Source organism: Rhinoderma darwinii, chromosome 5 (assembly GCF_050947455.1).
Source record: "Rhinoderma darwinii isolate aRhiDar2 chromosome 5, aRhiDar2.hap1, whole genome shotgun sequence".
NCBI lineage: Eukaryota > Metazoa > Chordata > Amphibia > Anura > Rhinodermatidae > Rhinoderma > Rhinoderma darwinii.
The window spans coordinates 47,096,329-47,116,089 of NC_134691.1; the positions used below are offsets into that span (position 1 = coordinate 47,096,329).

General features: G+C 43.4%; 1 protein-coding gene across 3 annotated transcripts in view; it reads right to left on the bottom strand.

The window, feature by feature from the left end:
• Positions 1-19,731, bottom strand: part of NDUFAF6 (NADH:ubiquinone oxidoreductase complex assembly factor 6) — a 60,874-nt gene extending 41,143 nt beyond the window's left edge. For all 3 annotated transcript variants that reach the window (XM_075828033.1, XM_075828035.1, XM_075828034.1), the window contains exons 1-6: positions 19,591-19,731; positions 17,963-18,062; positions 16,079-16,201; positions 13,699-13,755; positions 6,029-6,131; positions 3,635-3,768 (exon numbers count right to left, since the gene is read on the bottom strand). In XM_075828033.1, the coding sequence (XP_075684148.1) occupies positions 3,635-3,768; positions 6,029-6,131; positions 13,699-13,755; positions 16,079-16,201; positions 17,963-18,062; positions 19,591-19,730 (657 nt within the window). In that variant the 5' untranslated portion in view covers position 19,731. The remainder of the gene's footprint in view (positions 1-3,634; positions 3,769-6,028; positions 6,132-13,698; positions 13,756-16,078; positions 16,202-17,962; positions 18,063-19,590) is intronic.
• Between the last annotated feature and the right edge of the window lie 30 nt (positions 19,732-19,761).

Sequence of the window (19,761 nt, forward strand, 5' to 3'; positions counted from 1 at the left end):
TGGCTCCAATCAAGCGCTGTCCACAGGGTACGGCATGGCGTTGCAAAATGGAGTGATAGCCTTCCTTATTCAAAATCCCTTTTACCTTGTACAAATCTCCCACTTTACCAGCACCAAAGCAACCCCAGACCATCACATTACCTCCACCATGCTTGACAGATGGCGTCAGGCACTCTTCCAGCATCTTTTCAGTTGTTCTGCGTCTCACAAATGTTCTTCTGTGTGATCCAAATACCTCAAACTTCGATTCGTCTGTCCATAACACTTTTTTCCAATCTTCCTCTGTCCAATATCGGTTTGCTTTTGCCCATATTAATCTTTTCCTTTTACTAGCCAGTCTCAGATATGGCTTTTTCTTTGCCACTCTGCCCTGAAGGCCAGCATCTCGGAGTCGCCTCTTCACTGTAGACGTTGACACTGGCGTTTTGCGGGTACTATTTAATGAAGCTGCCAGTTGAGGAGCTGTGAGGCGTCTATTTCTCAAACTAGAGACTCTAATGTACTTGTCTTGTTGCTCAGTTGTGCAGCGGGGCCTCCCACTTCTCTTTCTACTCTGGTTAGAGCCTGTTTGTGCTGTCCTCTGAAGGGAGTAGTACACACCGTTGTAGGAAATCTTCAGTTTCTTGGCAATTTCTTGCATGAAATAGCCTTCATTTCTAAGAACAAGAATAGACTGTCGAGTTTCACATGAAAGCTCCCTTTTTCTACCCATTTTGGGAGTTTAATCGAACCCACAAATGTAATGCTCCAGACTCTCAACTAGATCAAAGGAAGGTCAGTTTTATAGCTCCTCTAAACAGCAAAACTGTTTACAGCGGTGCTAACATAATTGCACAAGGGTTTTCAAGTGTTTTCTAATCATCCATTAGCCTTCTAACACAGTTAGCAAACACAATGTACCATTAGAACACTGGAGTGATGGTTGCTGGAAATGGGCCTCTATACACCTATGTAGATATTGCATTAAAAACCAGACGTTTGCAGCTAGAATAGTCATTTAGCACATTAACAATGTATAGAGTGTATTTCTGATTAATTTAATGTTATCTTCATTGAAAAAAACTGTGCTTTCCTTTCAAAAATAAGGAAATTTCTAAGTGACCCTAAACTTTTTAATGGTAGTGTATATACTCCTCTAAACCTGTTCCAATGACGAGTGGAGGAGATCCCTCTGCTCCTCTGGTCTGTGCAGCTCGGTGCTGACAGGCGCGATTACGTCACTGCCCCGCGTCCAGCGATACATAGCTCTACCATTGGATTCAACTGCATCTGCGTTCTGATGCAGATACAGTTTAAACCGAGTGAAAATAATTGATAAAACCGAAATTCGCAAGATGAAGCTGAATTTCGATTAATTTTCAATTAATTGCCCAGCCCTACCTAATCCATACTTTATTAAAGCGCTTTTTATTTTCACCATTTCCCCCAACATTCTTCAAGCCGATTGTGTTTTCAGCAATTATGCATGAACAGGAGAGAGAAATTCAGCATGACGGAGGCGCCGATCAGAACTATAAACACCTGAGACAATTCCCATATACACCGGGCCGGGCCTCCTGAGCCACAGCCACATAGGGGTTAATAAAGGAGTCCGCGCTGCTGTCCTAGTGGAGGATTACACAATAATGAACACAGAGCGGTCATCCTAAGTCATTCACAAATCATTATGACATGTACGCTTTGCCTTTTTTTTGTCAATGAAATCCGGGGATGTTGCCATGACAACCACTTTAGAAAGAGCGAAAAAAATGATTGAGGAAAATATCTAATGCGCAGTTCATTAAGGCAACATTGAGGGAATAGGGAGGAAAAAAGAAAAATGCTTTTAAACAGAAAGGAACAGTAACGCGGGGGGCGTGAGCTTCAAAGCCAAATGAGCCAGATTTCACAAAACATTGGCGAACATGCTGTGCGCCAAATGTATTACAATTATAACAGTTATTATTATTATTATTATTACACTTCGCTCAACAGTTTTGAAGTGAAAAGTGGCGTGGCTCAGGCTAGATTCACATGACCGAGTACAAACTCTGACTTGAAAAACTGCCGTTTTTTCATGTCCGATTTGCACCCGTGCGGGACCCTTTTTCACGGATCCCCCATAGACTTGAGTCTATTGAGGGATCCATGAAAACGGAAGAAAATAGGACGTGTTATTTTTCCACAGACCATTCACATGCTCCATTAAAACAACATGCAGTCGTGTGACCGCCAGAAAAAAAAACGTCCATCACATGGACGTAAACTACAGTCGTGTGAATAAGCTCCAAGAGTTCTAAAATGCGCCAGGTTTATTAATGGCTTGTGCCGTTCCTTTGGTGCAAAATCTTGGTTTAAAGTACAGCAGCCAAGAGGAGATGTAAGGAACAGAAGAGCGTCTAACATGCCTAGCAAGATGCGCCAATTTATCATACAGCATGCGCCATTGTGATCAATTTAGCGCATGTCTAGTTTTATCCTGTGTAACGTTAAAAGACAGTAATAATAAATCTCACCCGTATCAAGCAGGTGTTACCAGTATTTGAAGGTAAATAATATTCACCTTCATTTAAGAGAATAAGGCCTCATGCACATGACCGTAGTGGTGTGCACAGGCCGTGACTTGCGGCGCGGACGGCCGTGGAGTGTCAAATCACGGGCCGGGCACATTACCGCGTGGATTAATTTCAATGAGCCTGGACCGCAAGATGCAGCTGTAAAAGGAAATGTCCGATCTATTTGCGGTCCAGGCTCCTGGGCAATGCACGGCCCGTGGAAACCACAGTTGTGTGCATGGGCCCATTGAAATGAATACGCCGCAAAAATACATTTGTGTGCATGGGGCCTTAGGGGAATTTATAATTTTTTTGGTGCCAGTTTTCTGGTGTAGTATCCTTGCAAATGCCTGACAAGTCGCAATTTGCGCCAAAAATTTAGTTGTTTTTTTTAATGCATTTACACTGCTAACAGCCAAATAAAATAAATAAGCTTAGCGTGAGGGGGTGGGGTATTACGGCCTGACAAACATCACTATAATTCACGCCAGAAGCTGGTGTAAATGATAGCGGAGCTCTACCCCCGCTCTTGGCTGGTGTAGATTTCCCTGTATTTTGCGTGGACAGCCAGAGATGTGCGCCTTATAAATTAGGTCGATTTTACTCCAGCGCTCCTTTTATTAACATGGACGTATAATTTCCCACAAATATGGTTAAAGGGGACCTGTCCGTATATTTTTGGGCGCTAAACCACCAGTCGTTATACTGCTGGGGTTTTGCCTCTTATCAAAACTGTCTGTTTTAATAGGAAGACACTTTTTTATTCCTGTTTTTTGAATGCGGTTTTTTTAGGCAAACTTTCTTTTCTTTTATGGAGCAACTGCAGGTGGCTATTGGTAAAAAAAAAAAACCTCGGAAAGAAAACGCCTTTACCTCCCATTGAAAATATGGAGGAAAATTTGGGCCATTTTTTTGGTGCTAATTTCGACGCAGTTTCCATGTCAAAATCAGTGCCAAAAAACCGCCTTGTGAATTACACCTTCGGACACTAAATCCCAGCTAGATAACGACATGCTGGTTGTTTAGCGGCAGAAAATATAGTGACAGGTTCTCTTTAACCCTTCGAGAGAACAGTCTGGTGAACGGATTTGTACACTTACAAGAATGCAGATGTCAACAGGAAGGAAGACTTGGCGCCTGCTGCTGTGAAACGGAGCAGCTCTCAGACATGTGATGACACCTTGTGCTTTCCCTATGTGGCTGGCAGCGTGGTCTGCGTGAACATCTCGGATGCCTGTATCATAATAGAGGGAAAATATATGGTCACTATCTAATGGAGCAAAGCACGCACGCACGCACGCACGCACGCAAATTGAGGCAGCGCTTCAGTTAATGAAGAAAAAGGTGTTTATTCACTCAATCAGCGACGCTTTGATCCACTCAATGGGATCTTTCTCAGGTACCCACACTTTTTTTTATATTGTTTTTCTTTTTTTTGTAAAACAGTGAGAGTACAGAACAAACTATATTACTAGACCATTGCCATACAAAATATATAGTATATACATGGCTATATCAATTTATTCAGAGTAGATTTTCTTAAAGTGTAACTAAACTTTCAGAAAACTTCTGAAATGTCATAGCGACATGTCAGAAGTTTTGATCAGTAGGGGGATCGAGACCCGCACTGATCGCTAAAAGGAAGCGGCAGAAGTGCTCAGGTGAGCGCAAGGTCGCTTCGTTTCTGATCGCCTTTTCTTGGGAAGCCAATGTAACAGTGAACGGGCTCATAGACTTTCTATAGTGTCCGTACACCGCTACATCAGATTTCGAGAAAAGCAGATCAGAAACTAAGCGACTCCACGGTCACACGAGCACTTCTGCCGCTTCATTTTAGCGATTGGTCGGACTCCGTGCTCGGACCCCCAACGATCAAAACTTCTGACATCTTACTATGACATTTCAGAAGTTTTCTGAAAGTTTAGTTACCCTTTAAAGGATCACCAGTAAATGAGAACCTGGATTATTCTCTTTTGTTGCATTGTTAAAAAAATTTCAGCCATCTTTTCAATACTACTTATCTATCCTTGCCCACGGAGAAACACTGTCGCTCCAGCGACACTCCCGGTGGTTGTTTACATCCATGTGGCATGTAACTGCTACAGCCAATCAGAGGGCTCAGTGGGTGCTGTAGCGACTAACCGAATTTCTGGCATAATGCCAGAAATGCAACTTATGGCTGCTGAGCACTCTGATTGGCTGAAGTGGTCACAAGCTACGCGCATGTAAACAACCACCGGGAGTGCCGCTGGAGCCTCAGAACCTGTATTGCCGGGGGCAAGGACAGGCAAGTAGTGCTTTTTTGGTTTATTTATTTCATTTGCAGCCCCTAATAAAAAAAACGTAACCCCTTTACTGGTTCTCCTAAGATGTTTGTAAAGTAACAATGCTTTCCTTAGAATTCTGCAGCGTTGCATTCCTTTATTATTCCTCCTGGAAATGTATGAGAAAATCATCAACTGTTAGTATTGATTGGAAATTGTTAGGCTGAAGAAACACAACCCATTGTCAAGGGGAATGGAAACACCCAGTTATCAACTTATTCCTACATTTCCAGGAAGAATAATAAAGGAACGGAACATAACTGGTATCGCCGCATCCATAAAAGTCCAAACTATTCTAATATAACGTTATTTAAACTGCACAGTCAACACTGTACAAAAAGAAGCGCCAGAATTGCTGTTTTTTTGGTCACCTTAACTTCCCCAAAAAAATGGAACAAAAAGTGATCAAAAAGTCTCATGTACCCCAAGATGGTACCAATAAAAACTACAGCTCGCTGCAAAAAACAAGCCCTCCCACCACTCAAGCGACGGAAATATAAAAAAAAGTCATGACTCAGAATATTACGACACAAAACAAATTTTTTCTAACAACGTTTTTTTCTTTGTTAAAACTGGTAAAACATTTAAAAAATAATAATAACATAAATTTGGTATCACTGTAATCGTCGTTTTTACCGCATGGTGAACACCGTAAAGACGAAACCCCAAAAACAAATGGCAGAATCACTGGTTTTTTTTGCCCATTTTGCCTTTCAAATAATTTTTTTTCCAGTTTGCCAGTACATTACATGGTACATTTAAATGGTGCAGTGAAAAACCAGCCCAAATACGGCTATGTAGCCAGAAAAATATAACAAGTCATGGATTTTGAAAGGCGGGGGAAGAAAAAACCCAAGAATCAATAACGGAAAATTGGCTGCATCTTAAAGAGATAAAAAAGTGGTATCCCCGGATAAGGTATATGTATATCATAGAAGGTGGGGGGGGGGGGGGTCTGCCCTGGTCATCGCTCGCTGTCTATTGGCTAGATTGGAGGGCGACTGGAAAGAGCGGCTCCGGCACTGGAGGACTCGGAGCGACCATATATTACTGCAGTGGAAAGAAGTGTCTACTTGGCACAACATCTTCAACTAAGTCATTGTAACACATTCAAAGAGGTATGATGTGTTCAATGCAAATTTAAACTACAGGAAAACTTTCACGACCTACCAAGCGTCTCCAAGGTCAAGTACAGCAATGAACTTTGGGTGTTCTCTGCATAGGTTTCCAGCTCTTTTAGGTTGCGATACGCTCGATCATCTAGGTTCTTCTCCTGGCAGAAAAATAAAATGGAATACATATTCTAGTGCTGGCCTCAGAAGTTCTCGTAAAAGATAATGCCACATATACGGTTATTATAAATGGGTATTGCATGCCTTGTAGGTTATAGTAGATGAAGTATTGGATGGTCATATTTAGATAGATGGCAAGACAAAACCAGCAGGGGACGTTTCCTATCACGGAGAAAATTAAAAATTTTGTGCTAAAGCTACATCTTATTGTAAAAAAAGTTAATTTTTATTTTCACTGCCCAATTCAAATGAAATCTATGAAACACCTGTGGGGTCAAAATGCTCACTACGCCCCTAGATTAATTCCTCAAGGGGTGTAGTATGCCAAATGGAGTCCCTTTTGGGTAGTTCCCACTGTATTGGTACCTTAGGGGCTTTGCAAAAGCGACATAGCGACCAGAAACCAATCCAGCAAAATCTGCGCTCCAAAAGTCAAAGGGCGCTCCTTCCCTTCTGAGCCCTGCCGTGTGCCCAAACAGCAGTTTATGACCACATATGGGGTATTGCCGTACTCCAAAGAAATTGCTTTACAAATGTTGGCGTTCTATTTTTTCCTTAATTGCTGAGAAAATTAAAAATGTTGAGCTAAACCTACGTCTTAGTGAAGAAAAAAGGATTGTTTTTATTTTCACTGCCCAATTCTAATAGAATCTATGAAACACCTGTGGGGTCAAAATGCGCACTACACCCCTAGATAATTTTCTCATGGGGTATAGTTTCCTAAATGGAGTAACTTCTTGGGTGTTTTCACTGTTTTGGTCCCTCAGGGGCTTTGCAAATGTGACATGGCCTCCGCAAACCATTCCTGCTAAATGTGATCTCCAAAAGCCAAATGGCGCTCTTTCCCTTCTAAGCCCCGCCGTGTGTCCAAACATCCGTTTATTACCACATGTGGGGTATTGTTTTACTCAGGAGAAATTGCTTTACAAATGTTGCGGTGCTTTTTCTCCTTCAGTCCTTGTGGAAATTAGAAAAAATTAGCTAAACCTACATTTTCTTTGAAAGAATGTAGATTTTAATTTTCACGGCCTAATTCCAATAATTTCTGCAAAAATCCTGTGGGGTCACTTTTGGGGGGTGTTTCCACTGTTTTTGCACCGCAAGAGTCCTTCAAACCTGACATGGTGCCTAAAATATATTCTAATAAAAAGGAGGCCCCAATATCCACTAGGTGCTCCTTTGATTCGGAGGCCGGTGCTTCAATCCATTACCGCACTAGGGCCACATGTGGGATATTTCCTAAAAGTGCAGAATCTGGCCAATAAATATTAAGTTGCGTTTCTCTGGTAAAATCTTCTGTGTTACAATTTTTTTTTATTAAAAATGAATATTTCACCTCTAAGTTGCTTTAATTCCTGTGAAACGCCTAAAGGGTTAAGAAACTTTCTAAATGCTGTTTTGAATACTTTGAGGGCTGATGTTTTTTAAAATGGGGTGACTTATTGGGGGTTTCACAAAATTTTGGTGTTTTTCACAATTAAATACTAAATGAACAGAGTACATTTTACCAGTAACATAAAGTCCAACGTGTCACGAGAAAACAGTCTCAGAATTGCTTGGATATGTAAAAGCATTCTGAAGTTATTACCACATAAAGTGAAACACGTCAGATTTGAAAAATGGGGCTCTGTCAGGACGGTCAAAAGTGGCCAAAGCAGGAAGGGGTTAATAAAGCAGAGTGACTGTATAATGAGTTCTGCAACTTACATATTTCCGTTTGCTGTCAGTGATTGCAAACATTTTACTTTACACCCGGGGGCCACAAACCTGTACAGACCTAATCCTTCTAACAGCTGAGAGTTTGCTACAGTCGTATCTAAGTTGTATCGAAGACTCATGTTCAGGGTTTTGTTCAAGCTTTCCAGTATTTTTGATGACAAGATTAGCACAGAATGTTGCACTTTTCTTGCTGTCTAAAATACCAAAAGCCAGTCAGAGCCCATTTTAGTGAACAGGGTCCCTCAGTGGCAGTTTAAAATGGAAGCCAAGATGCTAATGTGAACAGAACCTAAATACATCAGTAGCACAGATAGTTTGTGTCACTCCAGGCTGTTCACAGGATTGCCTAGACTGGATGCCACTGTTGCAAATTCTAATCTGTGAGAAGTATTAGGACACGTTCAGACGTGGCGGACTATTTGCGCTGCAGATTTTGCAGCAGATTTTCATAGCAGATTTTTTTCCACTACATGTGAATCAGGTTTTCAAAAATCCATCCACTTGTACTGTAAATTGTTGCAGATTTGCAAAGCAGAAACTGCACCGCAAATCCCACACATCTGAACGTGCCCTTAGGCTGCCTGTACACGTGCACTTTTTGATCCGTTTTTTTGTATGCAGTTTTTGAAGCCAAAACCATAAGTATATCCGTATATAAAGAGAAGTAGAATCTGTCCTTTATACTTTCCAGAATACTGCGCACCCCCAGTACCGTGCCGGCCGCACGGTGCCCACCCCCAGAACAGCGCCGGCCGCACGGTGCCCACCCCCAGAACAGCGCCGGCCGCACGGTGCCCACCCCCAGAACAGCGCCGGCCGCACGGTGCCCACCCCCAGAACAGCGCCGGCCGCACGGTGCCCACCCCCAGAACAGCGCCGGCCGCACGGTGCCCACCCCCAGAACAGCGCCGGCCGCACGGTGCCCACCCCCAGAACAGCGCCGGCCGCACGGTGCCCACCCCCAGAACAGCGCCGGCCGCACGGTGCCCACCCCCAGAACAGCGCCGGCCGCACGGTGCCCACCCCCAGAACAGCGCCGGCCGCACGGTGCCCACCCCCAGAACAGCGCCGGCCGCACGGTGCCCACCCCCAGAACAGCGCCGGCCGCACGGTGCCCACCCCCAGAACAGCGCCGGCCGCACGGTGCCCACCCCCAGAACAGCGCCGGCCGCACGGTGCCCACCCCCAGAACAGCGCCAGCCGCACGGTGCGCACCCCCAGAAACAGTGCCAGCCGCACGGTGCGCACCCCCAGAACAGTGCCAGCCGCACAGTGCTTACACAGCAGGCAAGACTCGTGACAGCGGTCTACTAGAGGACTTCATTTACAGTGTCTGAAGAGACAACGCATGGATAATAGAGGGACACTGATAATGTATGCGAGTCTATGAGTCTACGTGGATTCTCACATTAGACACCTTTATTGTAGAACGCTCCATATATCTTACTTTCTATTGGCAACAAATAAATAATACGAGCGTCAAGCAAATACTGAAATAAAGCTTTAGGCTTTTATATTAAGATTTTTCCTATATAAAATTCCAGGGCCTACAGCGCCACCATGTGTCAATGTCTATTTACTGCAGTTATGGGAGATAAATGTGAGAACTTTAGGCGTAATGAGAGGTTCGGATTGTGCCTTATGTAGAATGAAAAAAACAAAAAGAATCCGGCAGCGCTGTGAACTTCTCTATGCTGCAAATAACAGAAGAGATTACACTAGACAATAACAAACGTCAAGAAGACTGACACAAGCTTCTTGTCAGCACAACAGAGCTGACGGAAATCTTCCTTATTGTCTTTCTGGATTTGCATTTTGCTTCTCTCCCAGGACAGAAGTGGAGGCTTATTTATTTTGGAACATTATACTGTACACAATCCTAAAGAGCCTTTCTTCTTAAAGGAGTTTTCAGGGACTATTCATTGACGCCCTATCCCCAGGACCCCCGGGACGCCCACCCATCAACACAGCAGCTTGTCGTTACGGTACGCGTCAGTCACTGGCTGCCTATTCCCTTGAGAACAAAATGTAAACATATTACTCACCCACAAAGCTCTCCACAGCGCTGCACCTCCTTACATCTCCTCCCTCATCTCTGTCCACCACCCTACTCGGGCTCTATGTTCTGCCAACGACCTTAGATTAAAATCCTCCATAATCCGAACCTCCCACTCCCGTCTCCAAGATTTTTCTTGTGCTGCACCCGTCCTCTGGAATGCGCTAGCCCAGATAAGCAGATTAATTCCCGACATCCAAGTTTTAAAGTGCCCTGAAAACACATCTATTTAGACAGGCCTATAACATTCCCTAATCTGACTCCTTTCCATGGCCCTCCTTTACATTAGACATGAGGCCCCCTCATTCAGCAGTATCCCCCACACTCCTTGTACACATACACGGATACTGGCTAGTGACCGGCTCCTGCAGCTTTATGTGTACTACCCCATATGTATAAAAGATGGCTGGACCATTGTACTTATCCAGCACTTTTACATTTTGTGTCTTCCTTATTTCCTTATAGATTGTAAACTCTTTCGGGCAGGGTCCTCACTTCTCTTGTTTGAATGGTTAAATACTTTTGTCACTATGTAATGTCTCATATTGTCAGTACATGTTCCCTCTGAATTGTAAAGTGCTGCGGAATATGTTGGCGCTATATAAATAAAAATTATAATTGCTACTAAATTTTATGTAGACATTTTGGCAAATGAGATTAGGAAAGAATCCACTAGGTGGCAGCAGCGTTCCACAATTTTACAAGCTACATAAGCTCTATATCTATTACATGAACGGCTATAAAGAGAATGAGGTTTAAGAAGATTTTAGGGTTTTGTGACACAATAGGAACAGCAGCAATTACCCGCTCTGCGGGCATACAGTATACCATAATGGCTTCAATTCTTGTTATAAAGGCGCAGGCTGCTCTGATCTATGTCAGATATACTTCAACCAAGAAAATCTACAATTTTGCTAGTATAATGTCATGCAGCATACAGGCTCACACTGCCTCATATTACTATGCCAATTTAACAACGCAACGCAAGTCCATGGAGCAAATGTACCCAACTGGCCACGCTTTAAAGCCAATTTGGAAAAAGTGCCAATACGACAGCGCCCCCTATCACTCTGCCCAAACCCAGTAGTTGCAACTTATCATAGATTACCCATACAGCAGACTACTATCAGAGCATAGCTATTGATTAGTGCCACTCAGTTGTAGCCTTGTGTAGATAGGCTATCCATACGAGACGAGGGCACACTGACAAATGTATAGGTGGCATTGATCAGGATTCTGCTGACATGTGGGAGGGAAGAGGACTACGGACAAGCGCTGAGTCGGCTCTGGGTAAAGGATTATTTCATCAGTATGACTTGTAAGCTGGTCTTATACGGAGCTCCTTATCCTGTGCAGCTCGAGAGCCAGCCCTGCCAGGGGGCACCTCATAACGACAGATTTACAGTCATTCCATGGACTTTAGAAATACAGTAAAACTCTCCAAAAGACGGACAGATTTTTCAGGTCCAGCATGGACGAGGTGACCACCCCTCTAGAAGACCATTTTTCAGGGAAATTTTAGGTGGTCGTCTCAAAGGTTTCACTGGAATCTCGCAGAAAGACCCTAAATATAGCGATAGTCGGCCAATAGATCGATGACTTTACTGCAGGCCGCCAATCCTCCATCCTACACACTGGAATCCTGCCATGAGACAGCCCTCTTCAACACATTAGCCATTGTTCCATTTTCTCATGTTCGTTTTTTCCTCCCCGCATTCGATAAGCCATGACTTTTTTATTTTTCCATCTATATAACTGTATGAGGGCTTGTTTTCTGCGGGACGAGTTGTCGTTTTTCACCGGCCCATTTATCGTACCGCATCATTTACAGGGAAACTGACAAAAAATCTTTGTTGGGAGGAATGAGAAAAAAAAACAAAAACCTGTGATTCCGAAATTGTTTTTTGGTTTTGTTTTTACGGCGTTCACGTGCGGTAAGTGCAACATGCTAACTTTATATTACGTAGGTCAATACGATGACGGCCATACCAAATTTATATGTTTTTTTCGTGTTTTACTACTTTTACAAGGAAAAAACGAATGGTTTTAAAAAAAGAAATTAGATTTGTGTCGCCATATTCTGACGGCCATAACTTTTTTTATTTTTACGTCGATTAAGCGTTACGAGGGCTTGTTTTTTTGTGGGATAAGCGGTCGTTTCTGTTCGTACATGCGACTTTGATCACTTTATTTTTGCGGGAGGCTGGTGGACTAAAAAACAGCAATTCTGACGTTTGTTATTTACTTTTACGGTGTCCACTGTGCGGGTTAAATAATGATGTATTATAATCGTTTGGACTTTTACGGACGCGGCGATTTCCATTATGTTTTTTTAGGGGGTTTTACATTATTTTAAGGGGAAAATGTTTTTTTTTTTTACAGTTTTTTTTTTTTATGATTGACCGCTTTCTCCCCCATACTTGGCAGCTTTCAATCATCGGCGGGAGGGCAGGGCTAGATGAAGCTCATGATTGTGCTCTGCAGGAGATAAAGTGAATTTTATAAAAACTACTGATTATTGACAAGTTAATAAAAAAAGGTGGAATCAGGATCTCCGGCACTACTGTATGCCGCCCTCAAATAGGGCAGAATAAACCTGCTGACAGATGCCCCTTAACCATTTCTGCCTTTTCGATCTGTGTATACAAGGGACGTGCTGTGTATAGAGGCAGCGGCCCCTATCGATCACAGCAATCATATGATCGCCAGGACAACTGTCATAAGACAGAGTTGCTGGGTCTAACTGTGCGTAGTCTTTTCTGATCCTATGGTGGAGAAGTTGCCATTTTCCTACCTGGCAGACACAATTTTCACTTTACTTTTGTCTCACACTTAATTCTTTAAAAAAAATATATGTGTATAAAAAAAAAAATGGTAAAATAAAGCCTTACACATCATCAAAAAAAAAAAAAGATGAAAAAAAATACTTTAACCAAAGTGATGCCACCTAACCAGCCCGAGCGGAAAATTGCTAGAAAGGGTCTGGACATGAGGCTCGTAGATCTGTGTGATAGAAGGGGTTAAAAAAGACCGACAAGAATAAATGCATAAAAGGCTCTTTAGTGTACATCAAATACACAGAAAACTAAAACACATTTTAATATCTTCTATACGGACATGTGACCACTTAAAGGCACAAAGCCTGAGCTGCACCACTGAGAGACGTCCCCGATGATTTCCGACAGGTGTAGCGCTGCGATGGAGACATTATGTGGATCCAAATCACCAAATACAACAATATCTACATTCCTCCTGGTCTGAATAGAGGGACATATAGGTGTGTATAGGAGGGGACACTTGTGTGTGGATCAGAAGAACATATAGGATGAGGGCTAAAGTCTATATTGGACTAAGCTTTTCACTTTCAGACTGGTGGACTATTCAGCGCTGTTCGTTACCTCAGGAAATCCATGGATCTTCTATACCAGGGGTCAGCAGGCAATGACAACTCCCAGCATGCCCGGACAGCCTTTGACTAGAATAATAAAGCAGTGGCTTTCAGGGCATGAAGGGAGTTGTAGTTTCACAACAGCTGGAGTGCCGAATGTTGCTGACCCCTGTTATAGTCTGTCATTTAGAGGAGTTTTTCCGCCCCAATGTACTAGGACATTCATAGAATAGATCAAATACATTCATTTGGAGGGAGTACGACCACTGGAAACCTCACTGACCCTAGAGCTGGTCGGCTTTAGTCTTATTTATTACTGGAGAGCCGTCTGCAGGGGAAGTAGTAACTCAATAGGAGAGAGACCAGAGAAAATCCGGCAACTCACCCGCTCATCAATAACTCTTGTCAGCCATCGCCTGGTCAGTTTATGCTTCTGAACAGCCTAAAAAGAAAAGAAACCGTTTTTTAGTTATAGTACAGCGTGTGTATGTGGTTTTATTTACATCTATACTTAATGGCCAAAAGTATGTGGACCTCTGACCATCACCCCTATAAGAGCTTGCTGGACATCCCACTCCAAACCCATAGACGTTAATATGGAGTTGGTCCCCCTTTTGCAGCTGTAACAACTTCCACACTTCTAAAAGAGTTTTCTGTGGGATTTTGTGTCCATTTATCCAGAAGAGTATTTGTGAGGTCAGACGAGAGTGACGATAGGGCCTGGCAGGCAATAGGAGTTCCAATTTATCCCAAAGGTGTTGGATGGGTTTGAGTTTGGGGCCCTGTGCAGCCCCAGAGTTTGCGTGATCTGCGGCTTCGCGGTTGAGCGTTTGTTACTCCTAGACGCTTCCTCTTCGTGATAATAATGGCACTTACAGTTGACAGGGTGTCAAATATATCTTTAATATTGCTTAATAATAAGATGTGAACATAAATTGCTATCAGGAAGATTCATTGCGGACAGCTGCAAAGTCAACGGCTTGCGGAGGAGACTGGATATTCTATTTGAGTTGTTTTTAGGTTCCGAGACCTATAGTGTTTGACCCAATGACCTTTGTATTCTGCTAAATAGGTTACAAAGGCTAACGACATGTTAACAACCCAATGACGTTTGTATTCCACTGAAACGTAATACTAAAGATACAAACTAAGACGAGCTAGGACCATTCTGCATTATACTATATGTGGAATGTATAGGTGTAATTATGGAGGGTAACGCCTATTTTTGTTTTGTCTTAAATAAAGATACGTCCTGCCACTCATGGCGGAGAATCATTTGAACACCATTCTGCGTGATTATTAGTCTCTCCCCTCTAGATCCTCCAGATAGTGTGTTCGGGGATTTGGAACTCATAGACAACTGCAAGTTAAGTCCTATATTTTTAAGGGCCAAAATAAATTCTGCAGCGACACCGGGCATATCAGAAATATCATGAACTGACTTGGAACAAGGTGCCATCCTGTGACAGTGCCATGTTTAAAGTCACTGAGCTCTTCAGTACAATCCATACTGCCCCCAATGTTATTCTATGGAGTATGTATGTTACATCGTACGGTCGAAAAAACAACATAAGTCCATCAAGTTGAACCAAGGGAGGGGGGAGAGGGAAGGGAAGAAACAAGAATTTAAACATTGACATAATAGCGGATATTTTTTGTTCTAGGAAATTATCTAAGCCTTTTTTGCAGCCATCTACTGTCCCTGCTGTGACGGCTCCTGCGGTGACTATTCCATAGATTCACAGTTCTCACTGTAAAGAAGCCTTGTCGCCTCTGCAGGTTGAACCTTTTTTTCTCCAGACGAGGGAGTGCCCCCTTGTTTTTTTGAGGTGATTGTGATTTGTGCAACTTTATAATTAGTTTTTATTAAAAATAATTTTTACTTTTTGAGATACAGCTGCTTTGCATCCTGTATACAGAGCAGCTGTATCGTGCGCTAAGACCTGAATCAGTCAGGTCCGTGGGACTGACGGGTTCAGTGTCAGCGGTTCCTGCGTCTCTACAGGTGGATCCTGCGTGTCAGACGATCACATCTAACTTATGAACTGTAACGGATAACAGCTCGATCCTGCGTATCTCCGCTGACACTAAATCCATGGCCTGACGGATTCTGTTCTTAGCACATGATACAGATGCTCTATATACAGGATACAAAGCAGCTGTATCTGAAAATTATTTTTAATAAAAACTCATCATAAAGTTGAACAAAATACACTTATTGACCTTTTTATTTAAAAAAAAAAAAGTGTCTTTTGTGCAACTTTATAATTATGCAACTTAATTATGTCCCTTCTGAGTCGTTTCTGTTGAAGGCTAAATAGGTTTCATTCTTTTAATCTTTTCTCATAACTTAGATTCTCCTTGCCCCTTATTAGCTTCATTGCTCTTTGTATTTTTTCATCCTTTCTATGAACTGGAGCCCAGAACTGAACTGCATATTCTAGATGAGGCCTCACTAATGCTTTGTAAGGTGGTAATATTACATCCCTGTCCCGCGAGTCCATGCCTCTTAATACACGACAATATATGTGCTTAATTTTATACACCTGCTGGTGGCTGAAACACTTGGACTTAATAAATAGGAGGGGTGTCCACATACTTTTGGCCATATGGTTTATATAGATTGCTTTAAGTCTCTATGCTACGGTCATGGCTTTCATTTTTAATGGAGCCATGACCGGTACGACAGATCCCTTGACTTATAATGGCGTTTGTCAGGTTTCCATTACAATTGAGGTCTTTTTGAAAGCAACAAATGAAGATACCTTGGACAGTTCAAGTGCTACAGGATGATGTGGAGGATTCTCATTGTAGATCTCATCAATAGTCTCCCTCCAGAACTGCATCCTCATCAGACCAAGATTCTTCTGGGATACGGAATCTTTCACCTTCCAGAGGAAAATCACATTTTAAATAAAGGCGATTGACCGTTTTCGGCGTATAAAGGAAAATGATATGATCAAAGTCATTGGTCCCCAAAACAAACAACTGCCATATGTCGTATCAGGACATATTAAAAGGGTTTAATATGAGGAATTGATGGCCTATCCTCAGGATCGGTGGTAGACTGACTCCCGGCACCCCCGCCGATCAGCAGTTTTGAAGGAGCCGTCGCGCTCATGCCAGCGCTGCTTCCCCTTAATTTATGACCTGCTCATACTGTGAATCGCGACACACTTGTAGCAGCAGTTCACAGTATTACAGCCTTCTCTTACTCACTTTATCACTGCGGCCCCCTCAAAACAGCTGATCGGCGGGGTGCCGAGAGTCAGACCCCCATCGATCAGGTGTTGCTGAATTTCTTATTACTGGAAAACCCCTTTCATTTTAAAGAGGAGTGTCCTCTACTTCGAAGGCCCCTATATATCCCAGAGCAGCGATCCACAGGAAAGAGCGTCTCCCTCTCTGGAGGACTCAGTGTGACCATGCCCATTTACTTGAACAGGAACGGTGTAATAATACAATTAAAGGAATACAGTGTTTCTCTGACACATATTTAATGATTAATAATCTGGTGACTGGAGATACAATGGAACAGGTTACATATTAAATGGGTCGTCCGGTTTCAACAATCTTTTATTTTGCTAAGAAAGTCCATAATTGGAAACAATCTTGACTGGAGAGATGAAACATTTCATGGTGTTCTATGAAATGAATGGAGCCGCCCATGTAACGTATAGGCGTGTTGGGTTCTCCAGAGCCACCCTTTGTAGCTTTATTCTGCTCTGAAGGCCCTGAACGGTGGGTAACACTTAAATGGGTGTTCCCAACTTCGACAATTAAGGCATAGCCACAGGATACGCCATAAATGTCTGACAGATGCGGGTCCCAGCACTGAAACCCGCAGATAGATCGAGAACGGGGATCACCCGTGCCTTGTTTAGCCTGGTGAGGCCGCCGCAAGCTGCCGATTCCAAGATAGGAATAGTAGAGAGGGGGCCACGGCTCTCTCCATTCTGTTCAATGGGCGTTACAGAAACAGCCAAGAAAGTGCTGCTCGACTGTTTCCGTAACTCCTACACAACAGAATAAAGTGAGCTGCTCACATCCGCAGCCCCCTCTCCACTGTCCCTGCATGGAATTAGCAGCTTCCGGCCGCCGCACCAGGCAAAACATGGCTCTGGTGACCCCCATTCTCGATATAGTTATGGGCCCCAGTGCTAGGACCCACATCTATCAGACATTTATGGTGCAGTCTATGGATAAGTCATAAATGTCTAAGAAGGTAATACCCTTTTAAAGAAGATTTGTCATGTATATATGTAGACATATGAAAGTCAGTATATTACAGCTACTGGTCCGTACTCCGAACAGCCAAAACGGTGCAAAAAAAAAAAATGTTGTGCCATTTGGCTAATAGGATTGCTGAAAAAAATACACCGGTCTCAGTTATAATTTTGGTGTCTTTATGAGGGAGACGCCCCCCTCTGCCTCCCTCCGTCCCCTCTCTGCTGTGTATACAATGCGGCCTGTCAGTCACCAGTATGGGACAGGCTCCAGCGAATGCCCTAGAGCAGCCATATGTGGCCCCTTGACCACCATACACATTGCCAACAGAGGTGCCGCTCACTGCTGGTAATGAGAACGACAAGACCCGCGCAGGTCCTGAGAAGGTGCCGGACATAGACACAGAGCACTGGAATACCTGCCTGTGATAGCTCTACGTTGAAGGCTCGTAATGCAAAAACTGAAGTCTGGGATTCAGGAGGCAGCAGCAGCGTACACAGAAATCCTTCATAATCCCGTTTTCTGTACCAAGACGTAAACACAAAAAAAATTGTTACAAATCTTGTAGAGAATATATTCCAGTGATTTATATTCTGCAGCGCTCACAGACACACAGAACGCACAATTTCATAGGAAGGCAATTAAAGAGGCTCTGTCACCAGATTTTGCAGCCCCTATCTGCTATTGCAGCAGATCGGCGCTGCAATGTAGATTACAGTAACGTTTTTATTTTTAAAAAAGGAGCATTTTTGGCCAAGTTATGACCATTTTTGTAGTTATGCAAATGAGGCTTGCAAAAGTCCAAGTGGGTGTGTTTAAAAGTAAAAGTCCAAGTGGGCGTGTATTATGTGCGTACATCGGGGCGTTTTTAATACTTTTACTAGCTGGGCGCTCTGAAGAGAAGTAACATTCTCTTCTCTTCAGAACGCCCAGCTTCTGGCAGTGCAGATCTGTGACGTCACTCACAGGTCCTGCATCGTGACGGCCACATCGGCACCAGAGGCTACAGTTGATTCTGCAGCAGCATCAGCGTTTGCAGGTAAGTAGCTACATCGACTTACCTGCAAACGCTGATGCTGCTGCAGAATCAACTGTAGCCTCTGGTGCCGATGTGTCCTCGCTCATCCGACACGATGCAGGACCTGTGAGTGACGACACAGCGTGATCTCTGGAGAACACGGCTGTGTCTGCACTGCCAGAAGCTGGGCGTTCTGAAGAGAAGTGGATGATACTTCTCGTCAGAACGCCCAGCTAGTAAAAGTATTAAAAACGCCCCGATGTACGCACATAATACACGCCCACTTGGACTTTTACTTTTAAACACACCCACTTGGACTTTTGCAAGCCTCATTTGCATAACTACAAAAATGGTCATAACTTGGCCAAAAATGCTCGTTTTTTAAAAATAAAAACGTTACTGTAATCTACATTGCAGCGCCTATCTGCTGCAATAGCAGATAGGGGTTGCAAAATCTGGTGACAGAGCCTCTTTAACTTGTTAGAGGTTAAGGAAGAATCCCATAATAACACGGGGAACATATACAAACCCCATGCAGATATCGTCAGAGTCAAACTCAGGATTCTAGAGCTGCAAGACAACAACACCAACCTATAGACATATAGACAGTAGAAGTCTGCCATCTGATGGTCCGGACATCCTGATAATCCCAAATGTGACAAAAAAAGCCCCATGCTGGATTAACAGGGACAGATCTATTACTATGACACTCCTGGTCCCCAACATAACTGGAGGTGGAGTTCATTGCAGTCACATTGCGCCGATCATCATCAGCGCCGATGCTCCAGATGAAGATACGCCACAGACGCTGGAGGAAGCGACTGAGGATGGATAGATCGATAGATGGATGGATGGATGGATAGATAGATAGATAATCTGGCACATTGACAACATACTGTGAATGCCAATTACAGCTCAGTCTTTGAACAACACACTATATATATTTATATGTACAAATCACTGTCCTTTATGAATAGAATTTCTGACAACCCATGAACACACTCCTCTCGCCTATTCCTGCCATCACTATACCTGACCAGCTCCACACAGTAAGCAGCAGCCTGGTCGCTCTTCCTCCGGGTGTTGCACTTAATCAGAGGTGAGTAGGAGCGCAGCAGCACTCGCCGAGCCATGACAATGTCACCCAGGGAAGAGGGGGCGTGGCCTGACATCGACTTACTATTGGCGGAAAAGTTTGGAGCG